The sequence below is a fragment of the Catharus ustulatus genome, chromosome 24, assembly GCF_009819885.2.
Source record: "Catharus ustulatus isolate bCatUst1 chromosome 24, bCatUst1.pri.v2, whole genome shotgun sequence".
Taxonomy (NCBI): domain Eukaryota; kingdom Metazoa; phylum Chordata; class Aves; order Passeriformes; family Turdidae; genus Catharus; species Catharus ustulatus.
This window is the reverse complement of record NC_046244.1, coordinates 6,522,176-6,547,124: the sequence shown is the minus strand read 5'-3', so window position 1 is coordinate 6,547,124 and position 24,949 is coordinate 6,522,176. Positions and strand designations below refer to the sequence as shown.

The 24,949-nt window shown below is 45.2% G+C and overlaps 1 protein-coding gene across 1 annotated transcript; it reads right to left on the bottom strand.

Annotated features, from left to right (window-relative positions):
- Positions 1–1,253: 1,253 nt before the first annotated feature.
- MXRA8 (matrix remodeling associated 8) lies at positions 1,254–23,278 on the bottom strand. Its single transcript, XM_033079872.2, has 10 exons — positions 23,143–23,278; positions 18,284–18,304; positions 16,574–16,882; positions 15,364–15,465; positions 12,472–12,927; positions 6,022–6,180; positions 4,253–4,283; positions 3,663–3,739; positions 2,484–2,561; positions 1,254–1,614 (listed from the first exon to the last, which is right to left on the bottom strand). Exons 1-10 carry the CDS (start codon positions 23,189–23,191, stop codon positions 1,589–1,591), a joined length of 1,308 nt encoding a protein of 435 aa, XP_032935763.1. The 5' UTR covers positions 23,192–23,278; the 3' UTR covers positions 1,254–1,588.
- Between the last annotated feature and the right edge of the window lie 1,671 nt (positions 23,279–24,949).

The window sequence follows — 24,949 nt, the reverse complement described above, 5'->3', positions numbered from 1 at the left end:
GGGGTGCTTCCCTTTCCCTGCAGAATGAGGAATTCATTCACTGAATTTATTTACTGAATTGATTTACTGACATTTATTTACTGACATTCATTTACTGAATTTATTTACTGAATTTATTTACTGAATTCATTCACTGAATTCATTCACTGAATTCATTTACTGACATTTATTTACTGAATTCATTCACTGACATTCATTTACTGAATTTATTTACTGAATTTATTTACTGAATTCATTTACTGACATTTATTTACTGACATTTATTTATTGAATTTATTCACTGAATTTATTTACTGACATTTATATACTAAATTCCTTCACTGAATTCATTTACTGACATGTATTTACTGAATTCATTTACTGACATTTATTTACTGAATTTATTTACTGAATTCATTCACTGAATTCATTCACTGACATTTATTTACTGAATTCATTTACTGAATTTATTTACTGAATTCATTTACTGAATTCATTTACTGATATTTATTTACTGAATTTATTTACTAAATTCATTTACTGAATTCATTTACTGACATTTATTTACTGAATTAATTTACTGAATTAATTTACTGATATTTATTTACTGAATTCATTTACTGAATTCTTTCACTGTCATTTATTTACTGAATTCATTCACTGAATTCATTTACTGAATTCATTCACTGCCATTTATTTACTGAACTTATTTACTGAATTCATTCACTGAATTCATTCACTGAATTCATTCACTGCCATTTATTTACTGACATTTATTTACTGAATTAATTTACTGATATTTATTTACTGAATTTATTTACTGAATTCATTCACTGAATTAAGTCACTAAATTCATTTACTGAATTCATTTACTGAATTCATTTACTGATATTTATTTACTGAATTCATTTACTGACATTCATTCACTGAATTCATTCACTGAATTTATTTACTGACATTTATTTACTGACATTTATTTACTGACATTTTTATTTACTGAATTCATTCACTGAATTCATTCACTGAATTCATTTACTGACATTTTTATTTACTGACATTTTTATTTACTGACATTTTAATTTACTGCCATTTCCCCACTGATCAAACGAGGTTTTGCCCTGCTCCTTGGGCGGGCTGAGCTCTTTGTGCTTCACCTGTGTGCAGAGTTCTGTGGGAAATGATTTCAGGCAGCCTGGGACAGGGCTCAGCCTTTGCCATTGTTATCCTGATGGATTCAGCACATGGAAAAACGCTGCTGGAATGATGGCTCAGGATTAGTGATGCAGGTGGTTTTATTTAAAGCAATAACATCAAAGCAAAACCTCTCTGCTGATTCAGCTCATAAAAATCATTGATGCATAAAATCCAACAATAATTGTCAAGAAAGAAAAGGGGGAGGGAAGGTTGGGAGAACAGAGGAGGAAAGGCAACCCAACCCCATAAATGCACACAAGACAGTTTAACTCTTTCATGAAGCATTTGCACCCTTGTGTGGGGGAAAAGGGGATGTGGAAAAAATTCTCTGGGAGCTGGAATTAAGAAAAAACATCTCTCTTCCACTTTATCTCTGATGGAAGCTTCTGGTCCAGCCAGCAGCTTGGGAATGTCTTCATTTACAATATTCCTTCCTGAAATCTGAAAAAAAATACAAACTGGGGTCAGCACCTGCAGAGAGATTTCAAACCATTCAAAGCAGCACAAAAATATGGATTTATTTCTAGAGTGGCCACCTGCAGTCACCCACAGCTCTGATATCACAATGAGCCAGACTGGGGGAAAATGATTCAGGAGGAAGGAGAAAATGCCATGAGAATTCCATCAGGGAATTCCTGGGCTCTGCATCCCCTGCTTGGTGTCATTTCAGCCCCATTTATTAAATCCTGATTCCCCTGGGATGGGTCATGGAACCCCAGAGCTGCTCACAACAGCCCTGGGATTAATCCTGGATCAGCAGGAGCAGCCCCCAGGGAGGGAGAGTTGTTTGCTTTTCTTGGATGAAATAACTGCCCATTACCCATAAATTAATTCAACTCCAAACTCTCTGCACTGTGTTTTCTGCCCAAACACCACACCAGGACATTTCTGGGCTCTCTCTCCCTCTGAGCTCACAGCAGAGCAGGCACTGCTCCAGGCTTGCTTTCTCCAATCAAGAAAAAAATGCCAATTTGTGCCATGCCCAAAGCTTTTAAAAGCAGAAAAAAAAATCCCAATTTGTGCCATGCCCAAAGCTTTTAAAAGCAGAAAAAAAAATCCCAATTTGTACCATGCCCAAAGCTTTTAAAAGCAGAAAAAAAATCCCAATTTGTGCCATGCCCAAAGTTTTTAAAAGCCTAATCACTGCTTGCATCTTGTGGCTCCACGATGAAAGGCTGGGAGGGGAGCTGCCTTCTCATTCCTGCTTTTGCCACGAGGTTTCTCATTCCTCTTTGGCTGTGGCTTGGTCACTCACTGAGGGACTGTTCCTCCCTGCAGCCACCAATTAAAGGGAAGAAAGTCATGATTACCTTTGTCTAAATCAATGTTCTTTGCTGGGAAGCTTCTGGCTTGCTCAGCCTTCTCCTTCAGGATGTTGTTTTTGTAATCTGTGCAAGGGAGGAGCAGAATTCACACAGGCATTAGGATATTTTTAAAAAAATAAAATAAAAAGAGTTTTATGAGCAAGACAGAGGTGATCAGCCCTTCCTCAACGTGCTCTAGGTCTGATTTCTAGGAATTATTTGTGTTACTCAGCAGGAAAACAGCTCTGACTTCATTTTAGCCCCTGGCATGAATCAGTTGTGCAAACTTCAGCTCCCTGCTCCTCACAGGCACCACAGATCCTCCAGCTCTGGATTTTCTCCTCAGAGCTCACCTGGAGGTGAATTATCCACAGATTTTGCTCTGCTGGGACACACAGAGAAGGATTTTTCAATCCACCCTCTGCAATTCCTTTCTTTACTTCTTCTCTTGTTTACAGCAATTCTTGGGACCTGATGTTTGTCTGCTTGTTCTTTTAAAGGTTTTGTCTTTACTGGGGATGGAAATTTAAAAAAAATAAAATCAAAGGGACAATTATTTCCTGGCTTATCAATCAAGTTGCAGCTGGTGTGGACTTGGCATCATGACAAAGCTTCAGGAATCTCAGGGTGGTGCAGACATCAGTTCTGGGAGCTGGATTCACTCCAAGCCCCAGCAAGAACCAACCCTGATCAATTATTGACACAATAAACTCAAGTTTCACCTTCCAACCCCAGCAAGGAGCAGCATCCATCTCCAGGAATGCTGGAAATTCCCCAAACCACTTCTATAAACCCCAAAAAACACTTTGAGAGTGTGAGATGAGCTTCCTTCCCCTCTCTCCTTTGTCTTTCACTTTACCAAAAATTCCAGGATTTGAATTTGCTCTTTTCTATCTCAGGGCCTCTGTTGCAAATTTTCTTCCTCTCATTCTCTGTTTTTCTGCCCTAATTGCTACCACAGATCTTGAAGGGAGGCCCAAATGTTCACTGGATGATTTGACATCCAGGGAGGAGAAAATGAGAAATTCAAACTGGCTTCAACAGAAAGGGGAGAAAATGAACTCAGCTAACTCAGGAATTTTGGTCAAATAAAGTCCATACCCACTTCCAGAGGTAAAAGAATGGCTTAAGTCATTTCAAAATATCAAAATTCAGATTTTGACCAGGTTTGGTGGCCAAACTTACCCAGCCTGATGTCTTCACTTTTCTGTGGGGTCAGATCTGTTGTGTCCACTGTAAATTCTTTCAGGTTCACATCCTTCCTGAAGAGGGAATAATGTGGAAAATGGAATTGTCCCATCTTTAATAAATGCCCCAGTAGTTTTTCTAATGCTTTTTCAGAGAATTTATTTGATTTTTAATTTTTTTTTTCCCAGATCTTAGAACCATGGGCAGCCAATCCTGGAACTTCCTTATCTTTTCCACTTTAATCATATAAAATAAGGTCTGGAGGAGCCCAGTCCATGATCTTGGCCCCATCTCACAGCAGATCTCTGCATTATTCCTTCCCCACCAACTCCCAAGGACATCTCACACAAACTTCATCCCTGAATCAGTTCCCAAAGAATAACAAGAAGAAATTCAGTTCCCAAATAACAAGAGGAAATTCAATTCCCAAACCAGCCCCACACAGCATTTTCTCCTTCCACTCCCTCCTCCCAACCAGATTTTCAGCTGGTTTAGTCTCTTAGCTGAGGAGGGGGGCCATGAGTTAATCTGAGTGCATTCTAAACCTAATTAATAACATTAATTATATTTTAATTAATCATACTTACTCTCCATATTTCTTCACGTTGTACTCATAACCTAAAGAGAGAAAAGCAGAAGGAGCAGTCACAGATCCAGCCCTGCTGTTCTTTTTTGTGTGCTGTGACTCTGTGGATGATCCAATTCCTCCCAAGCCATCTTCCCCTGGCCCCTGGAACTTGCTATAATAGATAAGGGATCCTAGATACCAAGGTTGAGCCCAATTCCTGAAGAATTTGGTCACTCTCTAACACTTTGGAAGATAATTGGTTAGAAATCAGTCTGTGTAATTGGTCAGTTCACCTTTAGAACTTCTCACTTAGATTGGATGCTGTTCTTTGGATAAACTTTTATTGGCTGTAGTTTGAATCCCCCCTGAACCTATAAATATTTCTGTCTGCCCTTTGTTCTGAGAGAATCCTGCTTGATCACCCTTTGCATGAAATAAAGATTCTTGTGGAACTCCTCAAGTCTTTCTCTGCTGGCTAAATGTGAGCTTTGTGAGAGACTGCTAAATGTCAGCACTCTGCTCCTGGTAAATACCACCAGGGACCAAAAAGGAAAACTACATGAACCTTTTAGGGAATCCCACAGAGTCCCCCAGCACAGACAGGAGTTCCCAAGGGATAAATCTCATTTTCCTTCTCCCTCAGCAAACCCTGAATGGGATTCAGGCAAAGCCTTGGAGTCAAGATCACCAACCCCAACAATTCCACAAAATCCAAACCTGGACTCGCAAATCCTCCCCACTGGGTGGGTTCCTGGTTTCCCAGGAAGGGAAATGATTCCTGGTAGGATTTACAGTAATTTCACCATTATAAGCTGCACCTGATTATAAACCACACATTACAGTACAGGATGTGATCAAAGGTGTCTGTTCTGTCACCATCTGTGCAGGGTGGGGCAGTGATCCTGATCTCTGTGGGAGATATTCTGCTAATGGGCATCCATTGAAACCAGCTGGGGCAGTGTTCTTTATTTCCAAAGGAGATATCTCCTGTTCATGGCCATGTTTTATAAACCAGGCAGGGCAGTGTTCTTTATCTTTTCACAACCCATCCTTCCTCCAGCCAGTCATTTTCTGCTCATGGCCATTGAGTCCCACTGTGGCACTGATAAAATTACTGCATCCCATTGGGAGTTGCTCCAGCCAGGGGGAAGAGCCCAACATTTCTTACCAAGATAAAAACAGAGGTTTGGGACACTAAGGGAGCCCCTTTCTCCACTGGACTCCAGAGGAAAACCGGATTTCTCCACATCACCACTGGAGCTCCGGAGGGAAACTGCACCTTGTACAGGAGCACTGCTCCAACTGAGCCACATCTGTCACTGCAGGAGGATGCAGCCACCATGGGATGGGACTGCTGCCAACACCCTGCCTGACTGACGGCTGTCAGGTTGTACTCTGACTGTGTCAGGGTTTGGGGTTTGTTCTTTGTAGTGCTGTATTTCTATTTTAATTTCCCTAGTAAAGAACTGTTATTCCTAATTCCCATATCTTTGCCTGAGAGCCCCTTGATTTCAAAATCATAATAATTTGGAGGTAGGGGGTTTACATTCTCCATTTCAAAGAGAAGCTCCTGCCTTTCTCAGCACACACCTGTCCTCCAAACTAAAACAGCAACTTTTCATTCTTTGTCCATATATAAACCACACTTCATTATAAGCCGCACTTTGGGTTCAGACCAAAATTTTAGTCAAAATGGTGCAGCTCATAATTATGAAATTACTGCATTTGCAGGACAATGTGCCAGGATGTCCCTGCAAGCAGGACAGGACAGGTTTGCCCTGGACTCACCTCGGTGCCGGCGCCGGCGCGTCACCAGCACCACGATGATGAGGAGGACGAGGAAGAGCAGCAGGGTGGCCAGGATGTAACCCAGCTGCTGGAAAAAGTGCAGCCTGCCCTCAGGAATGATGACATTGATGACATTGTGGCCCCTGACCACGTTTGGATCTGAGGGAAGGAAAACAAGGGATCACTGCAGAGAAAAGCAGGATCACAGGTGGGAAAGCTCAGGGGGAAATTCTGGATTGCAAGGGAGAGAAATTCTGAATTGTAAGGGAGAGAAATTTTGAATTTTAAGGAAAGAAATTCTGAATTGTAAGGGAGAGAAATTCTGAATTGCAAGGGAGAGAAATTTTGAATTTTAAAGTGGGAATGCTTAGAGAGAAATTATTCTGAATTGCAAGTGGGAAAGCTCAGGGGGAAATTCTGAATTGTAAAGGAGAGAAATTCTGAATTATAAGGGAGAGAAATTCTGAATTGCAAGGTAGGAATGCTGGGGAGAAATTCTGAATTGTAAGGGAGAGAAATTCTGAATTTTAAAGTGGGAAGGCTCAGGGAGAAATTCTGAATTGCAAGGTGAGAATGCTCAGGGAGAAATTCTGAATTGCAAGGGAAAGAAATTCTGAATTGCAAGGGAAAGAAATTCTGAATTTTAAGGTGGGAAAGCTCAAAGAGAAATTCTGAATGGCAAGGTGGGAATGCTCAGAGAGAAATTCTGAATTGCAAGGGAGAGAAATTCTGAATTGCAAGGTAGGGATGCTTAGAGAGAAATTCTGAATTGCAAGTGAGAAAGCTCAGGGGGAAATTCTGAATTGCAAGGGAGAGAAATTCTGAATTGCAAGGTGGGAATGCTCAGGGAGAAATTTCTCTGAATTGCAAGGTGGGAAAGCTCAGGGGGAAATTTTTTTGAATGTCAAGGTGGGAAAGCTCAGGGAGAAATTCTGAATTGCAGGGTGGGAAAGCTCAGGGAGAAATTCTGAATTGCAAGTGGGAAAGCTCAGAGAGAAACTTTTCTGAATTGCAAGGGAGACAAATTCTGAATTGCAAGGTGGGAATGCTCAGGGAGAAACTTTTCTGAATTGCAAGTGGGAAAGCTCAGAGAGAAACTTTTCTGAATTGCAAGGGAGACAAATTCTGAATTGCAAGGTGGGAATGCTCAGGGAGAAACTTTTCTGAATTGCAAGGTGGCAATGCTCAGAGAGAAATTTTTCTGAACTGCAAGAATGAAAAGTGCCTAATTTTCACCCGGCTGCACCTCTGGCAGGTGGGAGATGCTGTGCCCCTCACCAGGGTTTCACAGGAATTCCCTCCCTGGGATCTGTGATCTCTGGACATCAGAGGGTTCTGAAATTTTTGAGGGGAATTTCAGAGCAAAGCCATCCCCAAACCCTCAGAGGGTCACACAAACCTCCTCTGGGTCCCCTCCACACTGCTCTGGCTCCAGGCACCATCCCCTCCCTGCCAAGGGTTTAATTTATGGAGTGGGAAGAGTTTTCAATGCCAAAAAAATGAACTTCCTTTGAAATGAAATAAAAAAAAATCTATAAAATAAATAAACCCCTCAGCCCCCACTAAAAAAAAACCCACAGAGGAAAGCCAAGATTCCATTCTTTTCGTGGGTGTAGCAGGATTTCTGTTCCACAGCACAGGGAAGAATTAAAGAGTATTCAATTCAATTGAATTCAATTTTGAGTTCAATTCAAAACTTTTAGGTGGAACTTTTTTTTTTTTTTTAAGATCTCAAATAAATAGGTCAATGTTTTACACATGTAAAGAGGAAGTGACTTCTCTGCTTGCAGCAGACAGAGGAATGGAGAAAACCAGCCCAGGCATGGATGGAATCCCACAAAACTCTGCTGGGGGAGGATTTGTTTTTGGTTTTTTTTGTTTTTTTTTTTCCTTCAAAACAGAGCTGAAATGACACCCTCACCCCTCCCAGGGAATTTTCACAGAGCTCCAGGCAAGAACAGCGTGGAGCCCTCAGCTCCCATTCCCTGCTCATTCCCCAGGGGGAATAAGGGGAAAAGTGGGGGGAAAAAACCTCAAAAGCCACAGTGCCCTTTAGCAGATGTGTCCTGACTCTTCTGGCAGGGATTGCTTCCAGATTCCAGATTTTTGGGCAGTTTGTTTCCAGCCTTTAAAAACACCAACCCAGCAAAAACAAAATGAAACCAGGCAAGAGTGGATTGAAAAAAAATGCTCTGAAAGCAGAGCTGGTGTTTGCTAAAGCCAACAGCAGCCCTAGAAAATCAAAAATCTTGAGGGACATTCTCCACTCCAGCAGCACTCTGCTTTTTCTGGGGTTTCCAGATGCCCTGTGCTCCCTGGAGACAGTGCTGGATAAAACCATGGGATTCCAGCCCTGCCAAGCTCAAAAATATCAATCCAAACCAAGAGAGCCACTTGCAAAGCTGCAAACAGCACATGTGACAGCTGTGCCCTGTCCCAGCCCTGTCCCCTCTCTGCCACACTGGGGTGGGAACAGCAAAAAGGGAATTTTATTTTTGCTTTTTGATTTCCCACAGAGCTGGGCTCAACTGCAACAACAAACAGTGCAAACAGAGATTTAATGACTTTGGGAAATGGGATGGATCTCATTTTATAGCTGGGGAAACTGAGGCACAGAGGGAATGTCAGTGCCCAGAGCAGGATGATGAGATCACACAGAATTAAAGCAGGAATTAAAGCAGGGTGAGGAAGGTTCATTCTCTCAAGATCTCATCTCCTGCCCCAAATCCACTCCCAGGACACTTTAACCACTGAAAAATAAACCCTAATGGTGGTGGGGAAGAAAAAAAACCTAGACCAGAGGTGCCTTAACATGACTTTTTTTGTCAAGGACCAAATTCTTCTGGTGGAAAAAGCAGAGAGCTCCCCACAAACCTGGCAAAGGTTTGCCAATATTTTAGCCCTCATCATGAGATTGTAAAAGTAAACTGAATAAAACTGCTGAGTTCCAGGACATCCAGCACATTGACACTGCTGAGCACTGAGCCCCTGATTTATTTATTTTTTTTCTTCCAGGATGAACTTTTCTGTCTGGGAATGGCTCTGGAGCTTGGAGCAAGGCCAGGAGCTGAGGCTGCTGCCTGAAAAAAATCTCCTTGCTTTGATTTTGTTGCCTCCCTGTTTATGTTGTGCTCCCCAGGAGAATTTTTGGTGGCATAGGGCAATGCTCAGCCTCCCCTGCTGCACCCAGGAAAAGGAAATTTCTGGCACAAATCTGTCCCCAAGCTGCTGGTTTGGACACTGGGAGGGGATTTTGGCAGGAAGGGAAATTCCTCCACCCCAGCCAAACTCAGCCAGGTTAAATCCCTGAGATTCTGAGCAGGAAGGGAATTCCTCAGGAAACATCCAGGGAAGAGAGGAATAAATTTCTGAGTGAACTATTCTGGAATCATCCAGGGAAGAGAGGAATAAATTCCTGAGTGAACTATTCTGGAAACATCCAGGGAAGAGAGGAATAAATTTCTGAGTGAACTATTCAGGAAACATCCATCTGTGGATAAAGCTCGAGGGTTGTGTGCAGGAATTCTGATTTTTGGATCTCCAGCCACCTCTCCTCAGCACTGCCTGGATTTTCTGGACACCAACCTTAGTCCCAGAGAAAAAATTCAGGTCTTTCTGACTTAAGAAAGCCAATTTCTACAGGAGAATAAACCTATTTAAGAATGTATGAAGCAAATCAAAATTCTGTATTAAACAGCCAATAAATATTAAAGCACAATGAATATTTTAAAGTGTTAATAAAGAACTATACCCAAAAGACTTAAAAAAAACATATTAAACTTGGGATTTTTGTTTTCTTTTTCTGCCTGAATGAAGCATGATGGTTTTGAGTTTGGACAGGCTGACAGATGATAGCTCAGTGCAGTGGAAAATATGAAAATTGGTTTATGGCACACACACACACACAAAAAAAAAAAAAAAAACATAGCTGAAGGGTGGAGGAAAATTCCTGGTGGTTGATTCTGCATGGTCTGGCACCTTGCACAGCCTAAACATCCGTGCAAAGGGGAGAGAAACTCTGGTGGGGAGAGCTGTGAGAGCAAAGGCAGAGCTGCCTCAACCCCCTGGGCACAGCTTCAGCAAAAAGGGAGAGGGAGAAATGAAAATAAAAACCAAACCCAGCTCAGGGGCTGCCAGTGCAGAACTCTGGGGCAGGGGGGACAGGAGCTGCCCTGAGCCCACAGCAAAAGGGGGCAGGGAACTGAACTTCACTTTTGTTTTATATTTTTCAGGGGCTGAGGCAGTGAGGGGTCCTGGATTCCCAGCCTGGAGAGGAATTGTTGTGTGTGAGCAAAATGGGAAAGCTGAGCTCACAATGCACATGGGGTTTAGACTAAAGAACTGCAGGATTATAAAAATAAAAGTTAAAATGCTAAGGTTCAATCCCAGGGATGGGGGAACACCCCAGAGCATCCCCACTGCCCCAGGGGATGGAAACAGCTTGGAATGACCTGGGGCTGAGCTGTGGATCCTTCTCAGGGTGTGCAAAATCCCACAGCACCACAGAATGAACCAGGTTGGGAAAGACCTTTAAGATCCAGCCAGGACCTGACAGCTCCTCAGCAACCAAACCAGGGCACTGAGTGCCACATCCACAAACGAGGCAGAGCCATCCCATGATTTCATCCAACTGAAAGGAAAGAATCTGGATTTTCCTGGTGGGATTTACTGCAAACAACAGAGCCCACTCACCTGCAGCTAGAGCCAGGCTGTTGGTGGTGATGTTCACCCCCTTCCTCTGTGACAGAGGAATTTACCCAACTAAAAGGAAGGAATCTGGCTTTTCCCAGTGGCATTTCCTGCAAACCCTGACCAGGACAGACTGCTCACCTGCAGCTGGAACCATGCTGCTGGTGATGTTCACCACCTTCCTCTATGACAGAGGAATTTGCCCAGCTAAAGAGAGAGAATCTGGCTTTTCCTAGTGGGATTTTTGACCAGGACAGCCCACTCACCTGCAGCTGGGGCCAGGCTGCTGGTGATGCTGTTCCCCACCTTCCTTTATGACAGAGGAATTTACCCAACTAAAGAGAGAGAATCTGGCTTTTCCCAGGGAGATTTTCTGTAAACCCTCCAGAAGAGAGACCACTCACCTGCAGCTGGAGCTACTGGTGATGTTCATCACCTTCCTCTAGCAGAGGAATTTACCCAACTAAAAGGAAAGAATCTGGCTTTTCCCAGGGGGATTTCCTGAAGCAGCAGAACCCACTCACCTGCAGCTGGGGCCAGGCTGTTGGTGCTGTTCCCCACCTTCCTCTGTGACAGAGGAATTATCCAACTAAAGAGACAGAATCTGGCTTTTCCTAGCAGGGATTTCCTACAAACAGCAGAACCTGCTCACCTGCAGCTGGGGCCACTGGTGCTGTTCACCACCTTCCTCTAGCAGAGGAATTTACCCAACTAAAAGGAAAGAACATGGCTTTTTCCTAGCAGGATTTCCTGCAAACTCTCAACAGGACAGACCACTCACCTGCAGCTGGAACCATGCTGCTGGTGGTGCTGTTCCCCACCTTCCTCTATGACAGAGGAATTTACCCACCTAAAAGGAAAGAATCTGTTTTTTCCCAGTGGCATTTCCTGAACAGGACAGACTGCTCACCTGCAGCTGGGGCCACTGGTGATGTTCACCACCTTCTTCTGTGACAAAGGAATTTATCCAACTAAAAGGAAGGAATCTGGCTTTTTCCAGTGGGATTTCCTGCAAACCCTCAGCAGCAGAACCCACTCACCTGCAGCTGGGGCCAGGCTGTTGGTGCTGTTCCTCTAGCAGAGGAATTTACCCAACTAAAAGGAAACAATCTGACTTTTCCTAGTGGGATTTCCTGACCAGCAGAGCCCGCTCACCTGCAGCTGGGGCCAGACTGTGGGTGCTGTTCCCCACCTTCCTCTGTGACAAAGGAATTGATCCAGCTAAAGAGAGAGAATCTGGCTTTTCCTAGTGGGATTTTTGAACAGCACAGCCCTCTCACCTGCAGCTGGGGCCAGGCTGTGGGTGCCGTTCCCCACCTTCCTCTAGCAGAGGAATTTATCCAACTAAAAGGAAATAATCTGGCTTTTCCCAGTGGGATTTTCCTGACCAGCACAGACTGCTCACCTGCAGCTGGAACCATGCTGCTGGTGATGCTGTTCACTACCTTCCTTTGTAACAGAAAAATTTATCCAACTAAAAGGAAAGAATCTGGCTTTTCCCAGTGGGATTTCCTGAAGCAGCAGAACCCACTCACCTGCAGCTGGAGTCACCTTCCTCTATGACAGAAAAATTTATCCAACTAAAAGGAAACAATCTGGCTTCTCCCAGTGGGATTTCCTGACCAGGACAGACTGCTCACCTGTAGCTGGGGCCACTGGTGCTGTTGCCCACCTTCCTGTGTAACAGAAAAATTTATCCAACTAAAAGGAAATAATCTGGTTTTTCCCAGTGGGAATTCCTGACCAGCACAGCCCTCTCACCTGCAGCTGGGGCCAGGCTGCGGGTGCCGTTCCCCACCCCGCCGTCCCCCTGCGGCTCCATCACTCTCACATGGTAGATCCTCCTCTCGTGCAGCCCGCAGTAGTGGTGGTGCAGGTGACACGAGTACGTGCCCTCGTCGGCGCTCTCCAGCTGCGAGATGCGCAGCGAGAAATCCCCGAGGGCGAACGCTCCGCCGCTCACGTTCATCTTCTGCCGCACGAACTGCGGGCCGTAGGAGCGGCGCTCCCCGGACGCGTACAGATCCACCAGGCGGTCAGCTCGGTCCTGGGGCACCCCCGGGGGCTGCCTGTCCCAGTGCACCACCTGCTGCTCCTCCTCGCTGTGCCGCTCCGTCCAGATGTGCTGCCGGTTCACGCAGGGCAGGGTCGCCGTGCTGCCCTCCGGGGCCACCAGCACCGGCTTCTCGCCGTCCCAGTACTCGCTGGCTTGCTCGCCTGGAGGGGAAATCTGGATTATACACTTCCTCCAAAGCCATCTTCTCCTGCTAGAATAGATAAGGGATCCTAGATACCAAGGTTGAGCCAAATTCCTTAAGAATTTGGTCACTCTCCTAACGCTTTGGAAGATAATTGGTTAGAAATTAGTTTGTGTAATTGGTCATCTTCTCACTTAGATTGGATGCTGTTCTTTGGATAAACTTTTATTGGTTGTAGTTTGAATCCTCCCTGAACTTATAAATATGACTATCTCTTCTTTATTCTGGGAGATCTCTGCTTGATCACCCTTTGCATGAAATAAAGATTCTTGTGGAACTCGTCAAGTCTTTCTCTGCTGGCTAAATGTGAGCTCTGAGAGACTGCTAAATCTTCCTCCAAAGCCATCTTCTCCTGCTAGAATAGATAAGGGATCCTAGATAGCAAGGTTGAGCCAAATTCCTTAAGAATTTGGTCACACTCTAACACTTTGGAAGATAATTGGTTTGAAATTAGTCTGTGTAATTGGTCATCTTCTCAATTAGATTGGATGCTGTTCTTTCTATAAACTTTTATTCATTGTAGTTTGAATCCTCCCTGAACCTATAAATATAACTGTCACTCCTTTATTCTGGGAGAACCTGCTTGACCACCCTTCCCATAAAATAAAGATTCTTGTGGAACTCATCAAGTCTTTCTCTGCTGGCTAAATGTGAGCTTTCTGAGAGATAGCTAAATTATATTAGCACTCTCTGGTCCTGGTAAACACCACCAGGGACCAAAAAGAAAGCCACAGGAAAACATGATTTTTTTGGTAAAATTTAGAAAGGTTTATTTCACATGTCAGGGACAGCCAGAGATACCTGAGATTGTTCACAAATCCTGGAATCCTGAATTCCAAGTGTAAGAGACAGCCAGGAACACATAAAATTGTTCCCAGAGATTGGAATTCTGAATTCCAAGTGTCAGAGACAGCCAGGAACACATAAAATTGTGCCCAGAGCCTGGAATTCTGAATTCCAGGTGTCAAGGATATATCCAAGATTCCTGTCAGACCCTGGAATCCTGAATTCCAAGTGTCAGAGACAGCCAGGAACACATAAAATTGTTCCCAGAGACTGGAATCCTGAATTCCAGGTGTCAAGGATACACCTGAGATCCCTCTCAGACTCTAGAATCCTGAATTCCAGGTGTCCAGGACAGCCAGGCACATCTGAGATTGCTCTTTAGGAACCCTAAATCTCCACAAAATGGAATCTATAACACACCCCCTCCCAAAATCTGAACAGTGCCACGTGGCACAGTTTGGACATGCATGAACAACCCCGCCTTTTCCAACAGTTAGTAAAAAATACAAAACACCTTTATCCTCCACATCCTTTGCCATTTCACTTTCTCCTCCTTCTAACTCAGAGTTAATCTCCTGCTGCAGAGAGCAGGAAGCAAATTCCCTGCACAGGCTAAGAATGGAACGAGGATGTTCATCCCAATGCTCTGAGCAGGAAATGCTTTCCTGGCCACAAAGGCCCAAATGACTGGAGGAGCTGAAGCTCTGCCTGGCTCTTGAGAAGAAATCCCAGAAAAGCAGAGCCCAGAGGAGCAGCCTGGGGCTCTCAGGGTGTTTTTATTGCACAGGAATTGCAGCCTCATCCCAGCAGCTCCACTGGTGTCACCCAGAGTTTAAATGGGGTTTACTGGGTGGGATTGCTGCAGCTGCAGCAGCTCGGGTTTAGAGCTGGGCTTAAGGGAACTGGCTGAGCTAGGAGGGGATTGTCACCAGAGGGGGATTGTGACCAAGGGGGTGGCATTGTCAGGAAGGGATGCTGTGTGTCAATTTTGGGACAGGACTGGGGCACCACACTGCTGTGTTCCATTATGTCTTGGGTTACAACACAGGCTGTGATCAAAGGTGTCTGTTCTGTCACCATCTGTGCAAGGTGGGGCAGTGATCCTGATCTCTGTGGGAGATATTCTGCTAATGGGCATCCATTGAAACCAGCTGGGGCAGTGTTCTTTATTTCCAAAGGAGATATCTCCTGTTCATGGCCATGTTTATAAACCAGGCAGGGCAGTGTTCTTTATCTTTTCACAACTCACCCTTCCTCCAGCCAGTCATTTTCTGCTCATGGCCATTGAGTCCCACTGTGGCACTGATAAAATTACTGCATCCCATTGGGAGTTGCTCCAGCCAGGGGGAAGAGCCCAACATTTCTTACCAAGATAAAAACATTTAATTTCCCTAGTAAAGAACTGTTATTCCTAATTCCCATATCTTTGCCTGAGAGCCCCTTGATTTCAAAATTATAATAATTTGGAGGGAGGGGGTTTACATTCTCCATTTCAAAGAGAAGCTCCTGCCTTTCTCAGCAGACACCTGTCCTCCAAACCAGGACACATTATTGGGGTACCACACTGCTGTGTGTCATTTTTGGGACAGGATTTCAGCACCACACCCACCTCTCTTGGCGACCACCAGCTGGATTTTCACCGTTTCGTACAGGTGGCAGTAGTGATGGTGAAGGTTACAGGAGTATGTGCCTGCATCACTCTCTGCAACACCTGTGGGGCAGGGAAGAGAGGAATTCAGTACTGGGAATTCAGTGTTTTATACTGGAAATTCAGTATTTTCTACTGGAAATTCAGTGTTTTGTACTGAGACAATGATGATTTGTGTCATTTGCAGTTTCCTCAGCTGGATGTAAATAACTTTGTTCTAAGCCATCCTTATCACCAGGGTGGGTTTAGCAGACACAAATCATCTCACCCAACAGAATGATTTGGTCACCCAATGAAATGATTTTGGTCTTGTGAGGAAGATGTTTTTATTAACAGGTGGAAAGAGGAAGCTGGTTCAGGTTTAGCTGAGAACAGGAACAATGACCATGGGATAGACTTGGAGGTGCACAAGTAACCAGAGCACTGAGTGCCACCAGAGCACTGAGACTGCTCCCAGAGCCTGGAATTCTGAATTCCAGGTGTCAGAGACAGCCAGGAACACCTGAGATTGTTCCCAGAGCCTGGAATCCTGAATTCAGGTGTCAGAGACAGCCAGGAACACCTGAGATTGTTCCCAGAGCCTGGAATCCTGAATTCAGGTGTCAGAGACAGCCAGGAACACCTGAGATTGTTCCCAGAGACTGGAATCTTGAATTCCAGGTGTCAGAGACAGTCAGGAACACATAAAATTGTTCCCAGAGATTGGAATTCTGAATTCCAAGTGTCAAGGACAGCCAGGAACACCTGAGATTTCTCCCAGAGTCTGGAATCCTGAATTCCAGGTGTCATGGATGTATCCAAGACCCTTATCAGACCCTGGAATTCTGAATTCCAGGTGTCATGGATGTATCCAAGACCCTTATCAGCCCTTGGAATTCTGAATTCCAGGTGTCAAGGTTACACCTGAGATTGCTCCCAAACCCTGGAATCCTGAATTCCTGAATCCAGGCACACCTAAAACCGCTCCCAGACCAAGGGTGAGAATTCCCCCATTCCCTGGGCAGCCAAACCCTGCAGTTCCTCCTGAGAATAAACCTGCTATTAAACTCATTTACCAAAACCATTCTGTGAACCAACTATTTGCACAAATCCAACCTTTCCAACCACCCTTTTGCACAAATCCCACCAAACCCTCTACAAGGGGATGAAAAAAACCAAAAACGCTCCGTACCTTTAATCACCAGCGAAAAATTCCCATCTGCAAAGGCATTCTCAGGCATGAGGATCCTGCCCTGGTTGTAGGAGCTGTAGACACGCTGGTCCCCAGCTGAGTACATGTCACAGAGCCTGTCCATCCTGCTGTCCCCGTAGTAGGAGCTGAGCAGGTCCCAGTGCACCACGCGCTGCCGGTCGTTCAGGCGGTCCTGGGTCCAAACCATGCGGTGGCTCCTGCAGGGCAGCACAGCCTGGGAGCCCAGCACTGCACTGATGTTCAGCACTGACACCACCACGCTGGAGGGGTTGGAGGCATCGGCTGGGACTGGGAAATGAGGAGAAAACAGGGAAAAAATGAGTTGTAGGGTTGGTGGAGTGTGAAGGATGTGATGGAATCTCTGTATGTTCTTGGTTTTGGTTTAAAGATAACACAGGGCACTGGTATGGAGAATCCAATCCAGAGCTGGAAGGGACACAGAATCCCCTGATCCACTCTGTGCATCCCTGGGAGTGGTGTCCAAACCCTCCTGAAGGTCTTGGGGCTGGGATCATTCCCTGGGGAGCCTGAGCTGCACAGACACCACCACACTGGAGGGGTTGGAGGCATCGGCTGAGACTGGAAAATGAGGAGAAAACAGGAAAAAAATGGGTTGTAGGGTTAATGGAGTGGGAGATTGGGACTGCTGAGTGTTTTTGGTTCTGGTTTTGAGACCAACACAAGGTGCTCTTATGGAGAATCCAATCCTGAGCTGGAAGAGACACAGAATTCCTGATCCAGAGAACCCAATAATCCCACTCTGTGCTACCCTGAGAGCAGTGTCCAAACCCTCCTGGAGCTCTTGGGGCTGGGATCATTCAATGGGGAGCCTGAGCAGCACAGACACCACCACACTGGAGGGGTTGGAGGCATCAGCTGGGAATGGAAAATCAGGAGCAAACAGGAAAAAATGGGTTGTGGGGTTCATAGAGTGGGAATTTGGGATTGCTGCACGTTTTTGGTTCTGGTTCTGAGACCAACACAAGGTGCTCTTATGGAAAATCCAATCCTGAGCTGGAAGGGACACAGAGAATCTTTGATCCAGACACCCCAACAGTCCCACTCTGTGCATCCCTGGGAATGGTGTCCAAAAGCCCCTGGAGCTCCTGGAGCTGGGAGCATTCCCTGGGGAGCCTGGGGGTTGGAGGCATCGTCTGGGAATGGAAAATGAGGAGAAACCAAGAAAAAAAAAAAGAGTTTGGGTTACAGAGTTAATGGTGTGTGAAGGAGGTGCTGGAGTGGGAGTGCTGGAATCTCTGCAGATTTTGGTTCTGGTTTCAAAACCAGCCTGGGGCACTGCTATGGAGAATCCAATCCTGAGCTGGAAGGGACACAGAGAATTCCTGATCCAAACTTATCCCTGCACAGACACCCCAACAATCCCTGGGAGTGGTGTCCAAATCTTCCTGGAGCTCCTGGGGCTGGAATCATTCCCTGGGGAGCCTGGGCAGTGCCCCCCTCATAAATAAATAAAGCTTTATTTCAATCACACAGATTTCATGTCTGTTATCAGGACTGTCCACTCAAACTGTCCTACCCACCCTTCCTAATCCTGACCCCCAGTTTAATCCAGGTTTAGAGACACCAGATCATGGCATGAATAATCCATGGGAATCAGAAATTAATCAGGGTCCATCCCACTCCTCCTCAAGATCCCAAACCTGTCAGGTTTACAGGGATGCCACTCACCTGAATATGGGCACACAGAACCTGTCAAAGCAGAAAATAAAGAGTGTTAATGACAAGAAAAGGATAAAAAAATCTACAAATACACTCCAAATCAGCACCACCTCTGGTGCTGCTCCATCCATCCCCCCTTCCCTGTTAATCCCGATGATTTATCTGGCTGCTCTTTGTGTGCAGTAAATTCTGTGATGCTCTGATCAGCTCCCATGACTCAGATCCACACGGGAAGGACTTTGCCAGAGATGAACCAATTCCTTTGACTCTGCATTTCTCTGCTCCAATCCCTGCTGCTCCTGGTGTGGGAGGGCTCTGGGAGGTCTCCTGGCATCAAGCTTTTGATTCCCACCACAGATTCCCAACACAACACCACCATTCATCCCTGCACCCAGCCAAACCCAAGTGGGTTCCACCAAAATCACTGGAGGTTTTGTCCTGCTAATGTCAGAGGCACAAACTCCTCCAGACAAAGGCTGTATTTTTATTTTAGTTTTAATTTTTTTTTTTAAGCCCTGGAATTTATTAATTTCAAATGCAACTCCAGACTGGGGGTATTTTAGCACACCCCCAAGTGCTGAGAATAAATTTGTTTTCCCCCCCTTTTTCTAGCAGAGAACACTGGGAAGGGACAGCAGAGGACAAAAAATGAGCAGCACTTTCTGTTGGACCTTCACATAGGAGGGTTTTTCTTACATTTAAAATCTCAGCATCACAAAGAGAAAAAAAAAAAACCCAAATCTTGTTCTCTCTGTATATAAGAGACAAAATTCCATCATTTGATTGTCTCTCCTGATCAGCCCATGTGCAAGCCAGGACTTGGATTTAGATTAAAAAAAACTGAAGAATGATTAAAAAAGCTCTTCCACAGCACCAAATCAGCCAGGAAAAATCGGTGTCACTTGTCACGGTGTCCTTGTGCCTCACCGGGTGTGGTTTGCCCCGGGGCAAGGCGATGTCGCGACATGGATTGCGATTGTGAGCTGGGGGATGAGTCTGAGGCTGCTCCCAGAGCCCTGCACCACCAGCAGGAGGATTTGGTGAGACACAAACATCCTGTGCTGGCTCGGGCAGAGGAATGAAGGCATTTACTGCTCTGCTTCCCTCCGAGCTAATGGCAAAAACACGGAGCAGCATCGAACTCAGCAAAGCAGAATTCTGGAAATGAGTGACAAAAGCTCTGGGCTCACCCCAGCATCTGCTCCTGCCTTTTTGGATCCCTGCACTTCCACCTGCCAGGGCAAGTGGTGGATCCCACAAACCTGGGATATTTGAGCTTTTTAAATTTTTATTTTATTTTATTTTATTTTATTTTATTTTAAACTGACCCCCTGGAGAGCACAGCTTGTGACCTGAGGCTCCAGATTTGAGTGATGGAGTCAAAATCACAGGTGTGTAGTTAAATAAAAGTGTGTGATTTCACACAGTGAAAGGTTTTAAATTTGTGGTTTTATAGCATAGTGATAGGTGTGGGACAGGATGGAGGATTTTGGGTGGTGTCTCTTTTTGGTGTTCATTTTCCTCCTCCTTCATGGTTTCAGGCAGTAATTTCTGGTTGGGCAGTCAGTGTCACACTGAGGGTCGTGGGAGTTTGGTTATTGGGTTAAAAGGATAAATAATACAGGTGTTAATTCTCTACTGGACTGTTTAGCTTTAAGAGACCTTGTAGCACCTGGATCTTGCTCCATTTTGCTGATTTTTAGCTGGTGGCTGGAAGTGCTGCTGAACTTTCTGTGCTCTAGATAAGATTTAAAAAACAACCAAGCCCAAAGGCAAGGATTTCCTTTTTCTTTTTTCCTTTTTCCTTTCCTTTTTCCTTTCCTTTCCTTTCCTTTCCTTTCCTTTCCTTTCCTTTCCTTTCCTTTCCTTTCCTTTCCTTTCCTTTCCTTTTTAGAAGAGGTGGGAGAGGAAAAGTTTCTCCCTTTGTGCACACACAGAGTCTGGGTCTGAACCATTTGACAAAATGGTGCAAATATTTTTTTAAAAGTGACATTGCAGCCAAGCAGCAAAATTCTAGAAGGGAGGAAAAAAGGAAAATTCTTCCCAAGAATCACAGGAACTCCAGCAGACAAAGGAGGAAGAACTGATTGTTCTGCACACATCCATCAGCTCCTGGGTAAGGCTCAAACTTCTTTGACAGAGCTGTGAATGAGATCACTCAGAAATCTGAGGAATCTGGGATGTCTCTGATCTCTTGCAAGGCTGGAAAAAATGGAATTTAGAACAAGTGAGCAGAGAGAGCAGAGGAAGGAGGAATGAGCCTTTTTTTGTTGTGTGAGACCAACCAAGCCCTGCTTAAAAAGGGATTTTATGGCACAGAGATAAAGCCACAGCCCAGGGAAGGGGACAGCTCATGAGCTGCAGCACTGGGGGCAGCTGGAAGCAGGATTTTGGTGAGCCAGCTGTGAAACCAAAGAGTCTTCAGGCACCTGGTGACAGCTCTGACCTCTGGCATCGCAGGAGCTGCAGCTTCTCAACCTCAGCTGCCTTCAGAGCTGTCAGCACAGAACTCAGCTGGGGCTTTCATTCTGAAATTTCAACTTCCATGGGATGGAGAATCACTTTGTCCTCTCTGGGTGATGTAACCACAAAAAAAACCCCAAAAAACAAAACCAAACCCCAATAAATGACAATTCTGTGCTGTCCCCTGGCAGTTCTGTGCTGACTCAGCAGGATCCCAGGGATACTCTGTGGTCCCACAGCAGAGGAAGAGGAAAGCAGTCTGCAAAACGATTTCTTAATCCCTTGTAAAAGGCAGAGCCAGCTCGTACTTCTTGAATCCCATCCATTTTTCATGTGAAGAATTAAGCCACCAAAAAAAAAGAACAAAAAAACAAAAAAAAACTGTGGGGAAACTAGAAGCAAAAGGCTGAGGCTGTGGAAGATGTGTGACAGGCTCTGAGCTCTCCAGGCAGTGTCCTTGGGGCAGGGCAAGGACAGAGCTGTCCCCTGAGTCCTGCCTGAGCAATCCTGGCAGGAATTCCCTCCTGGGACACAGGAGCTGCTGCTCAGCTCCCACTGAGTTCCTGTTTCATTCTGGGGGATGAAAAAAAAAAAAAAGAAAAAAAAACAGATGAAAAACAACCAAGTTCTTCCCCAAATCTGTGTGTGCCACATTCCTCATTCCTGCCATGAATCCCTTTGTTTAGAGGGGTTTAATGAGCTCTGCAGGGTCATTACACAATGATGGGAACAGCAGCAGCCACCACTGTCCCCAAACCTCTGGGGAGGGACAGAGGCTCCATCCTGACTCTTTAAGGGCTGAAGCAACAAGGTGACAGTGACATAAACGAGCCCAGCTCTCCTCTGGGAGCCAGGAGCACCAGGAAAAACATCTGGGCTCATCTGGAAGAGGGACATGGTGAGAAAAAACAGCTCCTCCTAAACTTCTCCCACTCAGCTCCTGTCCAGACTCAGCTTCTCAGTGAAACAGAATTTCCCTTGATGGACAAGCCAGGCTTTGAACTGGGATTTTCTCTAAATCTCTGTGTTTGTTTATTTTTAAACTGGCCAAGTTTCCCAGCAGCAGAGTCCCCCACTTCCAAAAAGGATGTGAGAGCCCTTAAATCCCCATCCAGCCCCAACCATTCCAGCCCTCCCTGCAGGCAGGAACACGCAGAGAGCAGGAATGTGCTGCCTCTGCAGAAAGGGAAAACTCGGTGTGTGTGTCTGTACAAGGAGCCAATCCCCACCTGGGGCACAGACAGGATCCCTCAGAGATCTGCCCCAGCTTTTCTGGGATTTGAGCTGAGCTTTAGAAAGCCTGGCTTGTCTTGTGAGCTCCCTCTTGGCTGCTGGCCCTGGGAATTAATTTTGTGCAGAGCCATTCCAAACACGGAGCTTTTCCTCCCTGGGACATTAACACTTGAGGGGAGTGGTGAGGAGAGGTCACAAATTTCCTCCCTTCTCCCCCTCCCATCCTCACTGTTGAGTTACAACCTCATCTGGGTGGGTTCAAACATCCAGGTGAATCCCAAATGCACCTGAAATTCTTGTCAGAGCTGGTCCAGGCTCAGGTGGGACCTGGGGCAGCCCAACCTGCTCTTCCTGCCCTGCTCTGCCAGGGCTCACTGGGCTGGTTGTTGTTTCTGCAGCCTCTCCTCCTCCTCTTTAACCCACCCCAGTGCCCAGATTTCTGAGCCACTTTAACCCTTCTGTCCTTATCCCTGTCCCAACATCTGGCAATTCCTAAACCCGGCCTTGGGGCATTGCAAAAACTCCGTGGTGACAGGGAAAGTGAAATAATCAGGGATGAAAGGAGAGCTCCTCACCTGATTCCATCTCAGTGCTGAGGAATTGAGGGCTCAGGTGTCAGACACAGATTTTTAAAAGGGCTGGGAAGAGCAGGGGGTCACCAGCCCCTAAAAAACTCCTGCTCCTCACTTCCCACTCTTTTCTTGCACCTTGCTACCCAAAAGTGAATTCAGCTGACATGAGAAAAAGAAACCCCAAACCCACACATCCTTTTTTCTCCTCCATCTGAACCCTCACACACACGCACTCCCAGCTGTTTCTGCTTCTTCAAACATAAAAAAATAACCTTAAATCCTGCAAATCTGACTGTGAAACCTTTGCTGTACTCACACCCAAGCTTATTGGTTGTGAATTTTCTGATAGAAAAAAAAATAAATTGCACAAACATGCTGAACAGAGCTCCAACAACCTCAAACATTTTTCCATTCCCTCCCCAAAAATCCAGAGGAAACCCACGGCTCCCTCCCCTCCCCAGCTGAAAACAGAGCAAGTTTAGAGGAATCTGAACAAAAACCTTACAAAGGTAACAGCTCCAAATCTCGCAGGAAACCCCCAGCCCTGTCGTGCAGCTGAAATAAAAACAAATAACAGCACAGCAGCAGCTCAGAGCTTACTTTGCTGGAGCAGGATCTGCCACAGGAGGAGTTTTAGAAGCTGCTCCATTCCTTCGGCTTCTCGCAGTTTTCGCCTCTCTTCAAAAACAACTTGAAAACTTTTTTTTTTCTTTCCTTTAACTTTCTGTAGCTGGCAAACTCAATGACCTCATCAATTTACATCCCCAGAGCTGAGGACAGCAGCTCAGATTGTGCAGAGTTACTCCACCTCCAGCTCCCCACCTCCTTCCCTTCCCTTCCCTCGCACTTTCTGCGGATCCCTCTCCTCCTTCCCCTCCCTTCTGAGCCCTCCCTGACTCTGACATCAAAATTTCATCGGGTGAAGTTGATCCCACACAGCTCTGGGCTGGCAAAACAAATCTTTCTCCCTCCCCCTAGGGATGGAAGCAATTTTCCTCGTGTTTTACTTGATCCAGCTGTTGCTCCCTTTGTCTGACACTCCTCCAGACTGGATTTATTCTGCTGCCTTCGATGGGGTTTTGATCTTGGTCTCCTCATATGGTTTCACTTCCAGCTCCAGTCTCCAAAGACAACCTAGAGAACAATATTTACCCTGTGCTGTGATTTGTAAGCAAGGGCTGGGTATTTACAGAAAAATCACAATGAGGATAAAGTCAGGAAATAGAATATAAAATAGGAAATAGAGTTGCTGCTGCTAGGATAGGAAAATTAAAATTACATCTTACAGGAAAATTAAAATACAGTCAATTTTTCTGTTTTCTTGCATTTTGTTGTCAGGTTATTGGTGGATGGTTAACATCATTTAGTGGGTTAGATTTATTGGATTTTACAATTCAATCAAATTAGTCATCAAGTGAAGAAAGGGAATTCAATTGACTGTCCTTAAATGTCTGTGGGATTCCATAAGAGAAAAAAACACGCGTGGAAAAATCTCGCGTGGAAAAACAGGCGTGGAAAAAACAGGCGCGGAAAAACACGTGTGGAATATTCTCATGTGGAAAAAAACACGCGTGGAATAATCTCGCGTGGAAAAAACGCGTGGAAAAATCTCGCGTGGAAAAAACACGCGTGGAAAAAACTCGCGTGGAAAAAACACACGTGGAAAAAATCTCGCGTGGAAAAAACACGTGGAATAATCTTGTGTGGAAAAACACACGTGTAAAAAATACGTGTGGAAAAAATCTCACGTGGAAAAAACACGTGTGGAAAAACACATGTGGAATAATCTTGCGTGGAAAAACACAGGCGGAAAAAACACGCGTGTAAAAAACACGTGTGGAAAAATCTCACGTGGAAAAACACAAGTGGAAAAAACACGCGTGGAAAAATCTCGCGAAAAATCTCGCGTGGAAAAACACGCATGGAAAAACACGTGTGGAAAAATCTTGCATGGAAAAATCACGCGCGAAAAATCTCGTGTGGAATAAACAGGCGTGGAAAAACACCCGTGAAAAAACACGTGTGAAAAAAAAATGGCGTGGAAAAACTCATGTGGAAAAAACACGCGTGGAAAAAAGCATGCGTGGAAAAAACTCGCATGGAAAAAACTCGCGTGGAATAATCTCGTGTGGAAAAACACGCGTGGAAAAAACACGCGTGGAAAAAACACACGTGGAAAAATCACGCACGAAAAAAACACGCGCGAAAAAAACATGTGTGGAAAAAACACGCTTGGAAAAAACATGTGTGGAAAAAATATGTGTGAAAAAACACGCTTGGAAAAAACACGCGTGGAAAAACATGCGCGAAAAAACATGCGTGGAAAAAACACGCGCGGAAAAATCTCGCGTGGAAAAAATTGCATGTGGAAAAAACGCGTGAAAAACATGCATGGAATAATCTTGTG

Excerpts from the sequence above, each read along its gene's own strand:
- MXRA8 (XM_033079872.2), bottom strand. The coding sequence starts at position 23,191 with ATGGAGCAGCTTCTAAAACTCCTCCTGTGGCAGATCCTGCTCCAGCAA. Across the intron at positions 18,305-23,142 it reads GCAGATCCTGCTCCAGCAAA|GTTCTGTGTGCCCATATTCA; the intron begins GTAAGCTCTGAG and ends CTGCTTTGACAG. Across the intron at positions 1,615-2,483 it reads GAACATTGATTTAGACAAAG|ATTTCAGGAAGGAATATTGT; the intron begins GTAATCATGACT and ends ATTTTTTTTCAG.